Genomic DNA, 18,026 nt, shown 5'->3' with positions numbered 1-18,026 from the left:
TCAAATGTCTAAATTCTGTCACGTTCACCATGCTGCACGGAACCAGTAAAATGAACCATTGTGCGTGTGCGTTGACGTTGTGCAGCCCTGGTAAAGAAAATGGCGATGCCTGCGTTTCTCTTTTTCAGTCGCTTTACACAACACTTTAGCAACACAAATTTTAACACTAAAATACTGTACGAGCGGTTCTTTTAATTAAATTGCACTATTATCAAGGATGCGCGGTGAACTTACGCCACAGACGTGCCGGGTGTGCCTGGAGACCAGCGCTCGGCTGCAGCGCCTGGACGAATCCCGCGAGGAAGGCGAGGAGACGCCAAACGAGATGTTGATCCAACTATTGGGAGTCTCGTACAGCAAGGTATGTTTCTGCCTAATCCCAACCCGATGTAGCTAACCAAGACCCATTCATTACCACAGCTGAACGACAAGGAACAGATACCAGACGGTATCTGTAAGTCGTGCAAGGTGGAACTCAACATGGCCTACCAGTTCCGCGAGAAAGCGCTACGAAAGCAGGCCGAGATCGAGGACTATTGCCGGGAAATGGGCCTTCTGGACGAGTCCGATGATATGCTGATCAAGGAGGAGGACGGCTCTCAGACTCACTGTGACGAGGAGATGTACATCCTGGAGGAGACTACCACTGGAGAGGAAGAAGACCACCAGCAGGAAAAGGAGCCGGAGGAGTACCTAGAAGTAGACGCTAGCGAGCAGCAGGAGTGCATCGGCGACACCATCGAATATCTGGAAGACAACTACACCATTGAAATGAACCCGGACCAAACAGAGATCGTCTTAGAGGCTGAAAAGCAGTACGAAGAGACGCCCTCGCAGCAAATAGCGCTCGAGGAGGCGGCCAAGGCAAGCTTGAAGGCACGTCGCGGGCGCGTTCGTCGAGGCTTGAACTCTCTGACCACTTCTGACGGCACCGAGAAGGGCGGCTACATCTGCGATGTCTGCGGCAACTTCTACGAGAAGCGCGGTCGGATGATGGAGCACCGAAGGCGCCACGACGCCATCTGCCAGTACACGTGCGAGTAAGTCCATCCGATCGAAGATTAAAATAATTTTGCATAAGCATTGCGAGGCATTAATTCTTAAAAGCTGGTTCTTATCGAAAGTTTATATGAATATAAGTGGTTAAACAGCGTGCGTTGTTTCCTATTATATTTTACGTGTCATAACTTCGTTGTTCCAGAACGTGTTCCACCTAAAAAAATGATTTTAAAGTCAGCCAAGAATTATTTTTAAGATGGTTCACAGTTATTTAGCATTAATTATTAAAATAATTATCAAAAAACGTAGGTTTCACGCAAAAATTGTTTACATGTTCCGATTTAACATATTTCTCAACCATTATTAAAAAAATTTTTATCTTTATAGACTGTGCGATGCCAAATTCCAGGTCCGCGAACAGCTGCGAAAGCACATGTACTCTCACACGGGCAGCAAGCCCTACAAATGCAGCTTCTGCAGCAGGCAATTCTTCTACGAAAGTGTCTTGAAGTCCCATGAGAAGTAAGTACAACTTTAACGTAAAATCAGAAAACCAAAAAAAGTTGTCAAAAAGTTATTTCTTCTGTAGGAAGAACCAAATCTAGGCTTTTCTGATTTTTTTAAAATACATTTTTGAGTTAAATTAATTTATAACTTATTTAATTAACTTTTAGTGTTCACCGCGGCATCAAGCCCTATGTGTGCAAGGTGTGCGACAAAGCATTTGCCTACGCACACTCGCTGACCAAGCACGAGTTAATACACACGGACATTAAGTTGTACCGATGTGATTACTGCCACAAGGACTTCCGACTGCTGCACCACATGCGCCAGCACGAGGAGACCAAACTACATCAGAACGCCGTAATGCTGGCGGAGAGTATGAAGGTTGAAATGGTACCCGAAGAGGAAGACGCTCACGAAATCAGAATTCAGGCTCGTTGATGCAATACACCCAAATAGATATTTTATTTTTCTTAACATACTGTATAATACGCAAATATAATCCCACAGTCCTATTTTGTAACTCTAGCTCATAGCAGATACATATAAGAACTAAATGTTAATACTTTAACTTCTTTCGATCATAAATAAAGTTAAGTTTAATTAAAAATATGTATATACATATATAAATTTCAAATAATTACGTTTTTATGTAAAATTGTAATTTGCTTTGTGATTATGATATCAATAAATAATTACGGAAATAAAATTTATTGACATTTTACTGAGTATAATCAGGTAAGCCGGCTAGTTTTCGTATCTCTTTGTTAATATATAACTATACATATCTTTTAAACAATAAACAAAAAGTAATTTTAACTAGCAAACACAAGGGGGTTTTGCAATTACACAAATGTATCCCAACATTAAAAAGGCTAACAACTTTTGTTTTGTTAAGATCGGCGACTATATTGTTGCTATGAAAAAATATTTTATATATATGTTTTCGACGATTGTTCATATGGCAGCTATATGATATAGTCGTCCGATCTTAATGACATTTAATTCAAAATTCGAGAGACATAATATATTCAGAAAATGATGCATGTCTGATGAAAAACAACGATGTTTTTCCTGTGGCAGCTATGTATGTATATGATATAGTTGTCTGATTTATATGAAATTTTTTTCTCGATTCAAGTCATGCTTGTGGAATAAAAATTAACGACATTATAATTTTTTGCCATAATTTATATATATTTTTTTCAATCTTTCCTATGGCAGCTATATTGTACAGTTATCCGATTTTGATGAAAATTGAATCCGAAATTCTGGTAGTTAAAAACTACCATCTGGAAGAAATCAAGTCGATATGATGAAAAACAATGGAGTGATATAGTCGCCCGATCCCGCCCGTTCCGACTTATACACTGCGTGCAATAACTGCACAACTTTTGGTAAAGTTGTTATTATAATACCCTTTTCTCTGCAGGGGTATAATGACTGACAATCTCTGTTTTAGTCAACACTACACCTTATAATTTGAAGTAGTAAACCTGGTCGTTTATATAATCGATTAATTAGGTATAAATTATTTGGTAAATCGGCTTAAATCAAATAGCTGAAGACGTTCAAGATTCAACCGTCAAGAGAAAGTTTTTCTTTGAATACAATTAATGTTGAAATAACCATAGGTTGCAAAAATACAAAACCAAATATAGTTGTGTTAGCTAACAAATTCCGCTCTCAGCTGTAAAGTGTTATAAATAAACAAATAGCCTTTCCTGGGGTTTCAAATGCACGGACAGACTGCTACCAATAAGCAGAATTGCAGAATTTTAGAATAATTTGTGGGATATTAACATCAGCTCGAACAAAGTACTTTAAAAGGTTCATGCAAGTTATAGTTAGATCTACCTACAATGATTTAAACCTAAAGGAACATAATTGTTAGTTAATCTACTTGTCACCGAGAAATCTGGACTACACAACAAGTAAGGACTGTCAATTTCACTACGTACATATAAGGTTAAAAATAAATACAGTACCAGGTATTGTTCTGCGGTTAGAAAGGAAGATCAAATTAATTAGTCTATTAAAAAAGGGGGGTAAACACAGGTTTGCATCCCAGTTCAGGCGACGCAAGGCATAAAGCAAACAATTTTTAGAACTGATTTTATTTGGTCAGCGTGCACTTCGTAATGTGGTATAAATAAAGTCTTGGTAACATATGGGTTATCAAATTCCTTGATCATCGTTTATTAAATCCAAGTGCTTCCCTAGTTTTATTTACTATGTTCGAAATATGAAGAGAGAATTTAAGTTTAAGGTCCAAGAGAAGGCCAAGATCGTCAACAAGCGGTATTCCTTCCAATGAATTTCTACCTAGCGCATAAGTGTCATTATGCGGATTGACCTGACAATTATTATCTAATATTGTAATATCGAACTTTTCTATTATTTTTAAAAATTTCTCACGTTGCTCTTACGATAATTGACGTTTGATTAAATTTAACTGAAATTAAGAGTCTTCAGAAATTGTATTACTATAAATGATTGTTCCCTTACGGTATTTTAACCAGATTGTTTGATGTACCCATTATTTTAATAACGAAATAAGAGAACCCAAAAAAAATACCAGTCTGATCGCCCTGGGAATAAAAATCACAACGTTATATATGTAAGCATCGGGCAGTTTTTGAGTTCCTTTATTTGCACAATCAATGCTCTGGCATGTGTGTGCGTGTGGGAGTTATGCTGAAAATTATGCAATAAATATGGGTAGCTACATGTCGCCGCGAGTAAATAAAATGAAATTGGAAAAAAACCCAATTTGCACCGAACGCATACAAAACACGAACGTACGATATCAAAGGAAGTTCTGAAATTACATGACTTGAATAAGTTTTTTTTCATTGGCCGCTGTCTCCTTTTTTAGGTCCCCCGTGTATTCTACCACTTTAGTGTAAACAAAAAAAGTTATTTTGGACACGGTAAAGCCTTCAAACCCCTAGGGTTCTGATATTTGATTACTGGGGTGGTACACAAAAACCAATTGTTCGACATATGTAATAAAATTACGAAAGAAAACAGAACAGAAAAATATGTTTCTTATAAATAATAAAATAACTTCATATTTACAAGTAAAACGATGATATGACCATACCAACCCGACTAAAGATTTGTGGGTTTAATATTTTATGGCATTTTCTTGTCTAATTATTTTAAAAATGTGTTGCAAATCGGATTTTTATTTTGAGTGTCGGACGAGGAAAAGGAAGGAGTATGGGGAAAACCAATTCAAACAAATTTGCACGCGATTTGACATGCCGAATCCATAAAAGCGCTTCAAACGATTGGATTATGGGTGTGAACGTCGAGCCACTGCCAGCCACACTCAATTGCCGAATTGAGATTCAGCCCTTTTAAACTGATTACGAGCCAGTCCAGGCTATCAATTGCAAATTTATTTCCTCCCCACCCAGAAAAACCCTTTTCAGAAGCTCACCTCCGGCCTTGACCTGGCCGTGACTTTGCATTTGTGGAAATCGAATGGGAAAGTCGGGACTTGACTCATCACGCAAGTCCCGCCACCTTTTTTGAGGCACACAAATCAGTAAGTTCACGAGCTGAATTGCAAATACCGCGTTGGCATTGGAAAATCGTCAAGACTTTTTGCTTGTGGAGCAGGTGGAAAAGTCGAAAAACTTTTCGTCCGCCTGGCTAAGTTTTTACAGGAGGCACTGACAATAAATAAAATTGGTAAACAAATTTATAGTCCCAATTATTCAATTTTAAAACCTAAGTTAAAAATGTGTCAATTTAAAAACTACGATGTTTTTGCCAGAATTCCTTTCAAAGCAGAGAATATACAAATTAATATGTAATTGAAAATAATTTTTTTTTTTTTATATTTATTTTCCACCTGCTAATAAATAATATTAATAAACTATTTTGTTGCCTACTTTTATATCCCTTTGTTTCTGTAATACACAATTACAACATAAGCACGTTTACTTTTAAGTTGTTATTTCTATTACAGTTTAAACCTACTCCTGAAACACATTTTAAATAGTAATGATTTACTGCATTCCCGCACATTGCACATTTTATTTCTGTGTGTCAATGTCAAGTGGTTTTAGGGAAAGTTAAGAAAGCATATCGGAGCCACTCGTCTTTATCTACAACTGTCGCTGGTTAGCATCAAGTATTCTGCATAATTCATATATTTTATTAAAAGAAAATGCAAACGACACACCCCCACACCATTTGTTCATCCCCCACCAACCCACTCGATCAAAACTGGGGCGAGTGCTTGTCAAATGGCAGCTGTAAACTAAATGCTTTATATTCATTTATTCCGGAGCATAAACAATGTGAACATCCCCGACAAACCGGAAGACTTGATGAGCTCCTTGTGCCTGGATGTATGTATATATATATGTGGCGCAGTAGCGAATGTGTGTGTAAGTTTGCATAATATTGTGAATGCCATGGTTAATGCATGTGCAACAGGATGCTCTTCCATTTGCGGTTGCCTCATCTAAGGAAATTAGTTGCTCATAGTCGAAGCATCTACCGGAGAAAGTGGGAGAGAGTGAGAAAAGTACTGTGATGTAGTTGGAGGATGCTGGGAGAAAGGAGATGTCACCCTTCTGAATATTTTTACATTATCTTAAACATAAACAATACCTTTTGATTTGTTCAGGGATTGTATTAAAAAGTAACTCTTGAAGCTGAAAATAAGTTAATATAAGGACAAGCAGTGTTCTTTTTAATAGTATACTTTTTACCAAGCTTTTTTTGCTCTATTAAAAAAAAAAATTAAAACTCAATTAATCAATCTGCACTAGGGTGGTTTTACTCGAATAAATTAAAAATTAAAGCCTTAAATTTAAGTTGAGATGTCCACCAAATTCTTGATTATTGTAATTGCTCTCAATACTGTTCGTTGCAAACTAATTGCTTTAAATTTTACACAACTCGCTGATCAATTAGTCCAAATGTCCAAATTAACACAATTTTTTAAGATCTAATCGCAGCTCCTGACAAATACCATGCCTACGCCAGTGAAAGGGGAAGCCTATTTAAATGCCGAGAAATCCCTTTCAATGTAGCGCAACATTCACGCTTGACAGCCACGCAAAAACAAGAGCAGCAATCAACGGGGAGCTCCTGAAAATGGGAGGCGGCAGGAAGGATGCCCCATAAACCAGCCACGCCACCGCCAATCAATAAAACCCGAAACAACTGGCGCTCTGGAGCATCAAATATTTGTAGGTCTCGGCCGAAGTTAAGATGTGGAAAATCCCCCAGAAAAAACAGTCGAACCATTAAAAGTAAACGCTTTGGAAAGCGAACGATGTTTCCTTTAAACGTGGGCCGACATCGGACGAGATTTGGTCGTAATAAACACAAACAAATGAAATAATTTCGACTGCAAACAAACGGGCATAAATTTATATATACGTTTATGGGTGTATATTTTGTACCAGCTTCGGCCCAAGAATGCTTGATGCCCAAATATCTATACGTACGCGTATCTATGTGTGTATGCTGCGTATGCTAGGGGTGTGCGGCGCATAGACAAGGGGCGTGGCATTAGGGGCACAGGCTGACTTGTCCATTCCGCTTAGCCAAATTACGCATACGCTCAGTTGCGCTGCTTGCGGGAGGCGCAATAATTCATGACACACGGCACTCGGCGCACGACTCACGGATACGGATTCGGATTTGGACCCGGTCCGGGAACCGTACCCGTACCCGGACATAGCCCACGGATACGGCCTGCGATGAAGACATCGGCAACGTAAATTGGTTTAAGCTGACGGCAACGGACAGCCCACCCAATCTCCGCGCACTCAGCATACCAAGCATCCAGTGGCAGACCAACTTTGACCTATTGCCCGACGACGCAAAACTTGCCCGGAGGTGGGATCAGCGGGCTGAGGAGTATGTCAAGGGGTTTGGAAGAGTACACGAAGCCAAAAACGGTCGTCTTTTTACCTTTTCCACATATGATTACATTTTTTCTTGGTTAGAAATCTCTTTATATTTAATCAAAAATTTTATTTTGAAACTGAAACTGAAAAACATTGATAACATAATAAAATTATTTTTTTTTGTGCATAAACTTATCCTAAATATTGTTAACTGCGGCTGAATTTGGTTTAGTTTTCCATTTTTAAATTATAAATTTAATTTAATAGCGAACACATGTTGCTTGATTGTAGCAAACAAAACAGTAAATTTATTATTGAAGAATCCTGTAAAAATTTGTAATTGCTTTTCTTAAAAGTGTATTAATATAATAATAATATGAACTATAAATGCTAGTTAAGCGAAATAATAAAATTCCTTTCAGCAGTAAGATTTTTTGTATGTGTACCTTAGCAAACAAACCGAAGGCAAATAGAACTCTCTGGCCCTTTGGTGCTGGCCTAAAGGTTATGCCAAATTATGGGAATTTTTGAGGCTCAGCAATAACAAGCGCATTGCCCTGGCTACTGGGAGGAATTCCGTCCCTCCGCCCGCACTCCTCGGTCATCACTTCCGTTTCGACTCCTTCTCCTCTCCCTCTGCCTTCCTCTTCTTCAGATATAAATCATTTAAATTAACAACTTTTGGTTTATTAACAGAATTTATTGGCAGCAGTTTGTGCAGCCTCAGCTTGCCGGCCGCTTTTGTTGTTGTTGCCATTGAGGTGAACACGTTTTGGGTTACCCGCCCTCTTTTGCCCACCGCCCACCGACGATTTCTGCCATCTTCCTCCCAAGGATAACGGCCGGCCTGCTCGATGATTTGTTATTTGTTAGTGAAATGATAATAGCAACAAATGAGCTTTTATTGTTCCAATGACCGGGGCCTTAAAGCCGCGCCGTCATTGGCTTTCCGTTTCGATATAAATTCATGAAGGATAAGCCATTCAAAAGGGGATTTGCATAATTTGTTGCCGACTCCTGGATCCCCAATTTCCGAGCGCCCGCTTTCACTTTTGCCACTTCTCTTGTTGCTCGCACAATACAACTCGACTGAACAATGGGTCCACAATAACGAAAGTTCTACGGGATGACGACCAACCACATCACACAATGAAAAACATTCTAAAAATGTTAGCACAGAATTCTGAACATTGCAAAAACCGCTGTTATAGAATTCATATTTTAAATTCGAGTACATAAACACTCAGTTTTTGTTCACTTTTTTTTTGATTTGTGTGTAATAAATATTTGAACAATTAATATAAAAACAAAAACTGAAGGAGGAGTGAAGAAAAATAATTCATAAAATATATTGATTATTTACAACATTATTGTTATGTATTGTGAATAAATATGAATAGTATTTTTTCTGGTGCACTTCTTCGAATTCACTCATCCTGTAAGTCAATCTGTTCGAAGACGTTTCGACGGAATCGGTTAACGTGCTGAATCTTCCAGGAAACTACGCTGTATTCCATTTGCCTGTCGCTCACATTAATCAGCCATTAATATTGTGTAAACCAAAACCGTTAAAAGCCGGCAGATGCTCTTCGGAAAATATGATTGTTTCTGCTTTTGCCGATGGCCGCCTTTTGAAATTTAATTCTATTCAGTACGCAGGAATTTTGATTCGGTTTTTACATTTAAATTTAAATATAAATTGACACGTGCCAGCCTTCGCAAACAATCCGGATTCGCTCGCCAGCAAAAAAGGACCCAAAGTGGGGAAATCGAAGCTGCGAGCGGGAAGAAAACAATGATGAGCACGTGTACGGGGTGATTATTTTGAACTCATCTTTGGGGTGGTGCAGGATTCTTGGAGGCCAAGTGGTTCACTTTCATGTGTTTCGGCACAGCTGTGGTTTTTTTTTGAACTTCCGGGGGTGGAAATTGCAGTTCTCGCTAAAATCTGTGTTAGAGTCTTTTAGCTTCCGCTGAGTTTCTTTGGGTGTATAAAACCAATACGAAATATATTGCTTTATGTGTACTTAGTTGGAAAATTTAAAAGTTAAAATAACACCAATCCTATTAAAGTGTGGAATCGTCAATTAAAATTGAGGTTTACAAAATTTAGACAGTTTCAAATTGTAATTGTCCCTGGTTTTCAAATTATATATTGAATTACCTAATTATATGCCAAATTACAGGAGTGAAAATTGCAATTACTGATTGATTGGTGGTTTTGGCAATTTAACATTTAAATGAAATTTTAGTGTCAACCATATTGAACCAGTTTCAACAGGTGAAAGAAGCTGTCCAAATACTCTAATCACCACCATTATTAACAACAAACATGACTAATATTTGCTCTCATTTATCAAAACAATATTATCATTTTGTATTAAATTGGTGGCTTAAGCTGTCCCATTATTAAGAATATAATGAAAGCTGTTGGCCTGTATAAAATGCTTTCGACATTATAGAGATTAATTTCCGCCTGCCACAACTTCTCTGAACTTAAATGGATCTCGGTCTCAACTCAAAGCAAACTCATCGAGAGCGAAATGATTCGTTGACCAACTTAAAGCTCGTAATGACAGACAATTTATTTTTTGTGGGTTCCTGGCTGAAAATTGGACCAGTGCCACGCCCACAAATAAACTTGGCCTGGGCGGAGCTGTCGTGATGATGACAATCACTGAATGTTATTGACGACGCCCGCCGAAAAGTTGAAATCAATGTGGATGATCTCTAGGCCAGCTAAGAGTCGAAACTTTCTCATTGTTGTCTATGGATTTTTGGGATGGAGGAGGTGGTCCCACCGCAGAAGTGTCGCCATAGGGCGCATCGATGAAATGGAAAATATAAACAAAATCATTTGTCAAAACATTTCGAAACAGCTCGGCAAACTCTGGACTGTGGTCCGAAAATCGATGCTCGGAGCCTTCGATTTGCACAAAAGACGGCGTGTGAAGAAGGAAGCGGAATTGAAAGCGGAAGGACGAGTGTGAGTTCCAAGGACTTGGTGGGGAGCTGGTGTACATTATTATTGTAAATATGCAGAGAAAACAATTCTGGTAGGAATAATATATTTACGATTGCAAATTAGGGGTATTACAATCCTATTATGCAATGAGAGTATGTAAATTTTAAAAGTTGGGTTTTTGAAATAGCAAAGTAACATTTGGTATTCAAAATCTCTTTATTTTTTAATCATTTATATTTTATTTTTACACTGAACTCTTTTTTTAACATTGAACACATTTATGAGTTATATTTTACGTATTTCAGTGTAATTTAGAAAGTTCTTTTTACCCCCACTTGGTACGACTTGGTTTCGTGATTAGTGATAAGAGTGTGTTCTTTTTTGTCCCGGTTTTCTTTCTGTTTTCTGGTCCGCCTTTTTGTGAGCTCTGTTTTTCAGTTTGTTAGCTGGTTCTGGGCCCAGCATCGTTTGTCAAGCGATTTATTTCAATTATTGATGTTGATGTTGCCTTTTCCTGGTTATGTTTCGAGTTAGATAAGGGAACTGTGATGTGTCCTAGTAAGCAGCCAGTTTGCGGGACATTTTTCACTTTAGTCCACTCTTTAGTTCACCCATTTTGAAAGGAATTTCAGCCTCAGCCTTAAAGTAGGCAGCCATATTGTTTCATTTGCAACATCCACACAAAAAGTGCAAATGGACATTCGAATAGCAGCTCACAAACACCCGCAGGCGGCCAGCATATTTCCGTTTTATAATTATAATAACAACAATAGCAAAGGATTTGCCTGGCACATAATTAGTGAAATGTAAAAATTAATCAATTTCGTTATAACCCAATTATCGAAATTGCTAGCGACGCAATTAAGCCGCGTTTGCCCAAAAACGGTCAACCGACCACATTCAACGACCACTTGGCCCATGTCGGTGGCAGGACCGCCAATATAATAATAACAAAAGCAAATAGCAGCGATACGGGATCCGATTTGGTTCCAATGCGGGTCGAGTACTGGTGCATCCATATCCATATACGTATACATATACACGTATTTTGGTAGGACGAAAGCCAGCGGGCTGCTGGCCCAGACAAATTTGTATTTTGTGTGACAGTAAATAATCCTGAACGGATAAAGTTTTTCATTTGCATTATGGCCAATGGTGGCCGAATAGCCGACTTCCCAAGCTAAAGAGTTGATTGCTAAATGTTTGTGGAATGAGCGAAAAATGGCGAGAGATTTCTCTCGTTTTTGAGCAAAATTTTAACAAGTATTTCAGATTTTATGGCTCATTAGTTCAGAAATATGTAAGATTGTGCTAAAAGAATTAAATGCCAAAAAAATAAATAGCATGATGTCTTTTTCGCCGACGTGTCATTGTAAAATATATAAAACAGATGTTTATGTAGAAAAACAAGAAAAAATGTTATCATAACACACAATGAAAATATTTTCCAATTGTAAATGGCAAATTGTAATTATAATTCCTATTAGAGCAAAGTTGATACACGAATTTATGAACACATATACATATGTGTGTCATTTAGCAAAAATTAACGATAAATCAAAAAGGGTACATTTTAAAATAACTATATTTTGAAATAAATGCAATACAAATAGATTTAGTTTTAAACATAGTGCAATGAGCAATTAAATTCATTGACCCCATAGTGAAAAAGCAAAATGCATAGCACTTGAATTAAATATGCAAATGTGTTTAACAATGTGTCTATTTAACTAAGTTAATGTTTAATTTATGTGTACACAAATACGTGTATTTTGTTTGTTAAAGCCCATTGCAAAAGGGAGATTTTTTATTTGTCTGGAAATTGAAGCCGGCACACCTATATATGTTACGTATTTACATATATATTTGAATAGATATTTGTGGCCACTGAGGAGCTTATGTGCGGAGAATGCAGATACGTATTGAAAATATTCTGGAAGAACTGCAGCCGGCAGAGAACATTTCACAGTTGACTAAAATGTAAACATGAAAAAGTCGGAAAAACGAAAAATCATTTTCTAATTATAAACAACGATGCTCAGAAGAGCGCGTTGCGGGAGGAAATTGAGCGCAAGTGGAAAAGCGGAGAAGAAAAGCCGAGAGAAAAGAGCAATGCATTGGTCATCCGTTTGATTTTAAATGATTTTCAAATTCTATAGGCTTGAGAAAGTAAAACAAATATTAAAGAAGAGTTAAATACTCTATAAACGTTTTTTTTTAATTATATATTATCAAAAAGAAAAAAAGAAAACTGTGTTTGGGATGACATTAAAAAGCTTAAACCAATACTTCTTAAAGCTGTGAAAGAAATAATTAAGTTGTACTTTGTAAGGAGAATTAATCGATTCTCAATCTTTAAAAAATTATACCAAATGAAAAATCAAATCAAAAAAAATGTAATTTATCTTAATGAGGAATAATTTATAAAAATTATATTAAATTTACTAAATAATTTTAAATTTTTAATAGTAGGTGTAATTGAAATTCTTTAAAAGTGCCAAACTAGTAAAATAATAATATAAAGAGAACCTTTGTAAAATATCAATGGATATATCAATGCGCAATTGACAGATCCCCAGCACGAGAGAAGTGTATGATCCGTGTATAAATAAATTGTGTGTAGGTTTCCCCCGTTCGAACGGCAACAGCTGCACAGCTTTTGGAAAATTGGGAAAACCACTAGCTGGTTTTCCGCTGGCGGCGATCAGTGAGCGAGAGTGCGTCGTCGAGCGAGGACACGGAATTCAGAGCACACAGAACCCAGCACCCAGAACCCAGAGGAAAAGGCATCCGGCGGAGGAAGAACCATCGGGAAAGCTGTAGCCAAGTGAAAGTGTGAGGAGATATTTATAGAAGGCCACGACGCACACACAGAAATATCGAAGCAGCGGATAAATATATAGGCCGTGTATATAGGCAGCCCGAGAGATACACACCCGGAGGAGAGTCGCAGCCAGGAGAACCAGCAGAATCAGGATGACGGACGTGCCGGAGCCCGTGCGCAAGTGCGCCAGCCTGTTGAAGGGCACCCGCAGTGACACTGAAAAGTTCGCGGCCCTCTTTATGGTCACCAAGTTGGTGAAGGGCAAGGACTGCAACGCGGCGGGCAAGAAGCTGCTCTTCGAGGCCATTGGCTTCCCCTTCCTGAAGAAGCTGCTGGTGTCCAAGGACCTGCCGAACGACTGCCCCCCCGCTGGTCTACAAGAGCGTGGCGCTCTCGATCCTCACCTGCTTCTGCCAGGAGGAGGAACTGGCCACCCACAAGGACATCATCGACGCCATACCCACCCTGCTGGAGATCGTGGAGCAGGCCGACGACGAGGACTACGAGGACAACCTGATCGTTGTCAGCGAGGCGTACAGCTGCCTTAAGAGCATCGCCAGCCACGAGCCGGGTCAGCAGGCCCTCCTGGCCACCGGCGCCATCCCGAAGATGTCCCAGATCTACTCCGCCCAGAGCTTCCAGACCGACGAGGCCCTGCACCTGATCGTCCTGCTGGTGAAGCAGTTCGGCGTAGTCTCCTGGCCCGAGGATCCCACCGCCTTTCATGCGCTCATCCAGCGGATTGCCCTGGACATGGAGACCGACGACACGGACCGGAAGTACGAGCTGTGCAGGATTCTGGCTGAAATCCTGATCACCTGCCGGCGCGAGATCGTGGTCAACTCGTTGGAGGGCCAGATCTGGCCGGAGAGCTTGTTCAAGGGGTGCGGCGACATCCTGAAGGCCAAGATCGGTCCCAAGCAGCGCGATCCCGCCCTGCACCTGATAGCCACCACGCTGCAGGTGCTCGGCATCCAGTGGGCCTTCATGGACGAGCAGAAGCAGTTCTTCCTGCAGCTCCTCCAGCTGGGCGCCATCGAGGTGCGCATGCAGATGGACGAGAAGAAGCTGGAGACGACCTTCAAGCAGGCGGACCTGCTCACCTGCTGCTTCTCGATCCTGGAGCAGTGCATCGAGTACATGGCCACCGACCAGCTGGACCTGGAGCCCAAGGAGAAGCAGACCACCTACACTGCGCTCAAGGGCGCCTTCAACCAGGTGCTGGCCGTGCTGACCCGGGTGAGCCAGGACAAGATCAAGGACAGCGCCAATCCCAGGGACAAGAAGTTCGTCTTCTCCATCGTGAAGGTCCTCTCCGCGTGGCTCGCCCAGGAGACGACGGCCATGCGACCGGCCATCTACAAGCTGCTGCCCTTCATGCTCAAGGTGGCCAACGACAGCTTCCGGGAGCTGAAGGCCTGGAGAGCGGGTCCTCGGGAAGGCGAAGCCCCCATCGATGTGCTCAGGATCATGCTGCCCGCTCTGTGCCACTTTGCCGTGGAGGAGGAGGCCAGGCGGGTGCTCTTTACCCACAAACAGGATGAGGTGCTGCTGGAGTCGCTGGAGTTCTACTTCTCCATTGCCCACTGGAAGAGGCCGCCGATTCCCCGAGCGGAGCGTTTGAAGAGGATGAACGAGCCGGATCCGGTGCCAACTCCGGAGCAGCAGGCGGAGATGAAGGTGGCCAGGAGCGCCATCGTCGCACTCTGCAACATCCTGATGAACTTCACCGTGCTGGAGCCCAAGAAGGCCGAAGATGGTGCCACCTTCGCCAACCTGCTGAAGTTCGTGGTGGAGAACCTGCCCGAGCTGAAGGACACCCCCGACAACCTGGTGATCCACGGCAACCTGGCCGTGCTGGGCCTGCTCCTGCTGAAGCAGCAGTCCAAGAAGGTCAAGCAGAACGACTTCTCCATCTGCCGCTACATCCAGGCCACCATCCGCTTCCTGTGGGACGCCTACAACATCGACGAGAGTAACGATCCCACCGCTCTGGTGGTCTCCATCGCCTACAAGGGCTACTGGTCGGATCTGTCGGAGCTGTGGTTCCTCGGCATGCAGACCATGTGCGGCGTCCTGCCCCTGGTGCCCTGGCTCTCCGAGTTCGCCCTGGAGTCCGGCTGGGCCGAGGGCATTGTGAAGACCCTCAAGAAGGTCAAGATCGGCACGCTCCCAGCGAACGTGAAATCCGCGTACGAGGACTTCCTCTCCCAACTGGTGGACGTCAATGGGGATGTCCAGGCCGTGCTCAAAAAGGCGGATGCCCTGCGGGTGTGCCGCAACCACAGGATGATGGATCTGGGCAAGAAGCTCTTCGGCGACTAAACGGAACACCCGTCTTTTTTCTAGAGGCATTTTTTGTGTGTGATTTGTGAACAAGCGAAAAATGGAAAATATTTTGTATGGATTTATTCTATTTTATATGCTCTATTTTAATGACTTAATACCTAAATTTATAACGAAAATAAATATAACCAATTTAAAAACACATCCGGACACAGATTTTCTTCTCAGATTTAGCTTCCCCGTCAAAATATTTTCCGTTCCGGCCATTTCAACGAAATTAGTCAAAACTTTTACTTGTTTTCATTTTTTGTTGTCCGTTTTATTTCCGAACAAAAGCAATATGTAGAGAAGAACACGTCACATTCGAATATTTCGCAGACCAACAAATAGAATACAAACATAAAACACCGATGACGAGTGCAAAGGCTGACCCAAAATAATACCAATAATAAGTGAAATTTAATTAAAAACATGCAGCTAAACTTTTTCCCAAAACACGGGACGGAAGCAGGGAATTAATAATGTGCTGACGTCGAGTGACAACTTTTTTCGGCTCGCAATTGTTGGGAAAAATATGCATGTACTTTTTTTGCGAGCAACTAACGTGTTTTGTTTCTCTTTAGGAACTATTTGTGCAACATACTTGATAAACTTAAACATGGTAGAACATAAATTTGGTTAATAAAATGATTTTAAATAAAATTTAATGTTTGAGAAATGGTTTTCACGATGGTTCAAAGTAAGTTTTATTCGCCCATCCATACAGACTCAGTTCTAACTTCTGATCTTCTTAAAAAGTGAAGTAAAAGCCAATAATTTAAAGCTTACATTTTTAAATATACTTAAGCACGACATTTATTTATTTTACCGCTTTCAAAGCTATTTGTTTTTCTTTTCAGGCTACCATATGAGAAAATATTTTGAGTGTTAATTAGCTTTTAGTAATGACAACATTATATATTACATTTTTTTTTTCATTTACATACTTTGTCCAGTTTTTATTTTATTTTTTTGCTGTAAGCTGCTGCCGTTTAGTTGATATACGGACATATTTGAAATAGTTACAGACACTTTACTTCATAATCTTTTTTACTAAATTAGTAATAATTATAATAATGGTGGAATGGAATCTTCCGTGTTAATGGGCTAGATGGTTGTCGTTAAAGAGCTTATGGTTGGCCCACAGATTTGGCCCCACTATACACGGCCCATATCCGTATCTGTGCGGATTTGCCCCGCTGAGATGCTAAATTGCTTGTTAGCAATGAATGAAAATAGAGGAGAAGGAAGGAGCCTTATAAGATGGCGAGGCAGCAGCTGCTAACCGAAGCAAAAGCCGGGCATAAATCTCCAATAAATCTTAAATACATATTGCGCTGCCTGTCCGGGCTCCACTTCTGGCCCAAGGAATACATATTATGCGAAAAGTATCGCTCAATCGTGCTATCTGGCACTATGAGAGCCTTCCCCCCACATAACACCTGCCATCCAGCCATCCAGCCAACCAGCCAGCCATCCAGCCATTTCTCTTCTATATCTGGGAGTGGGCACTGGGGTTTTATTGCGATATAATATTTTATTGTGTACCTTTAGATGTTTGGATATTTGGCTCGCTACATTTGAGTTTCAACTCTTTTGGGCCGCACTTTTTTGCTCCTCAAAATGTGTAAATTTGCCTGAGCCGTTTGTTGTGTTTTGTCACCGGAATTGCTTAGCTGTGCCGATTCCGGGGGATCGGAGGATGGAGGGGGTAGTGGAGGATTTTGACCCAGCAGTGGCTTTGGATTTTCGGTTATTTGTGCATTTGACAAAGGTAATAAAAGGGGCCTTTGGCTTTTGAAGCGACGACGACGCCTGCTTGTTGATTTTGTTGTTCTGTTTGCTCAGCTCAAAGCTATAAAATATATACAAATATATATATATATACATATACGGAAAATGTATTTTTATTTTATTTTGTTGTTGTTTGTTTACCTCATTTTTTGGGTGAGCAAACATGCGCTGGCATTTTCCGTTTCTGTTTGTGTTCTGTGTGCTTGAATGTGTTTGCTTCTAATTAAAATTAAAAGGTTTTTGTGGCTGACAACTGCGAGAAATTACAAATGTCAAGCACATATCTATAACTTAAAGCCTTGGCTTAAGGTGCAATTGTGGTGTATTGCACTCAATGATCCATTAGTTTAGCCAGTCAAGTCTTCAATCAGCCGAGATAGAAGCACAGAAGCAGGCAAAAAATTAGAGCTCATGTGGCACTGGATTCAAGAGGTTGTTGCAGCAACAAGTTGAAGCCACCTTGATTGCAATTAGTAGCATTCTCCGACTTTGTTGCCACCTTAATGAAATGAAAACAAAGTTGAAAAAACGGTAATGAAAACGGAGGAGCGAGGAGAAATTCAAGCCAAGTCTGCACTTCACAGCAACGTTTTGAGGAGGACTCGTTGACAAGGATCCCAGTCCACAAAGTCAACTTCTTAAGTTGTAAGCTTTGTTGTGCTTTGTGGGAATGGGTTAAATTTGCACAGCAGCTGTGCGGGACTATTTAGGTTTAAATATATAATTTGTACTG

At 40.5% G+C, this 18,026-nt stretch overlaps 2 protein-coding genes across 2 annotated transcripts; both read left to right on the top strand.

Moving 5' to 3' along the window:
* Positions 1-98: 98 nt before the first annotated feature.
* On the top strand, positions 99-2,119 carry LOC108091834 (zinc finger and SCAN domain-containing protein 12). Its single transcript, XM_017191214.2, has 4 exons — positions 99-361; positions 421-1,040; positions 1,387-1,521; positions 1,674-2,119. The coding sequence occupies exons 1-4, from the start codon at positions 218-220 to the stop codon at positions 1,942-1,944; spliced, it is 1,170 nt and encodes a 389-aa protein (XP_017046703.1). The 5' UTR covers positions 99-217; the 3' UTR covers positions 1,945-2,119.
* A 10,919-nt stretch (positions 2,120-13,038) lies between these two features.
* LOC108091807 (neurochondrin homolog) lies at positions 13,039-15,664 on the top strand. The gene is given in 2 exon segments (XM_017191173.2): positions 13,039-13,536; positions 13,538-15,664. Coding segments are annotated over 2 exon segments (2,172 nt in total). The 5' UTR covers positions 13,039-13,326; the 3' UTR covers positions 15,500-15,664.
* The last annotated feature ends 2,362 nt before the right edge of the window (positions 15,665-18,026 follow it).

The sequence above is a fragment of the Drosophila ficusphila genome, unplaced genomic scaffold (assembly GCF_018152265.1).
Source record: "Drosophila ficusphila isolate 14025-0441.05 unplaced genomic scaffold, ASM1815226v1 contig_791, whole genome shotgun sequence".
NCBI classification, from domain to species: Eukaryota; Metazoa; Arthropoda; class Insecta; order Diptera; family Drosophilidae; genus Drosophila; species Drosophila ficusphila.
This window is presented reverse-complemented; position numbering and strand designations above follow the sequence as displayed.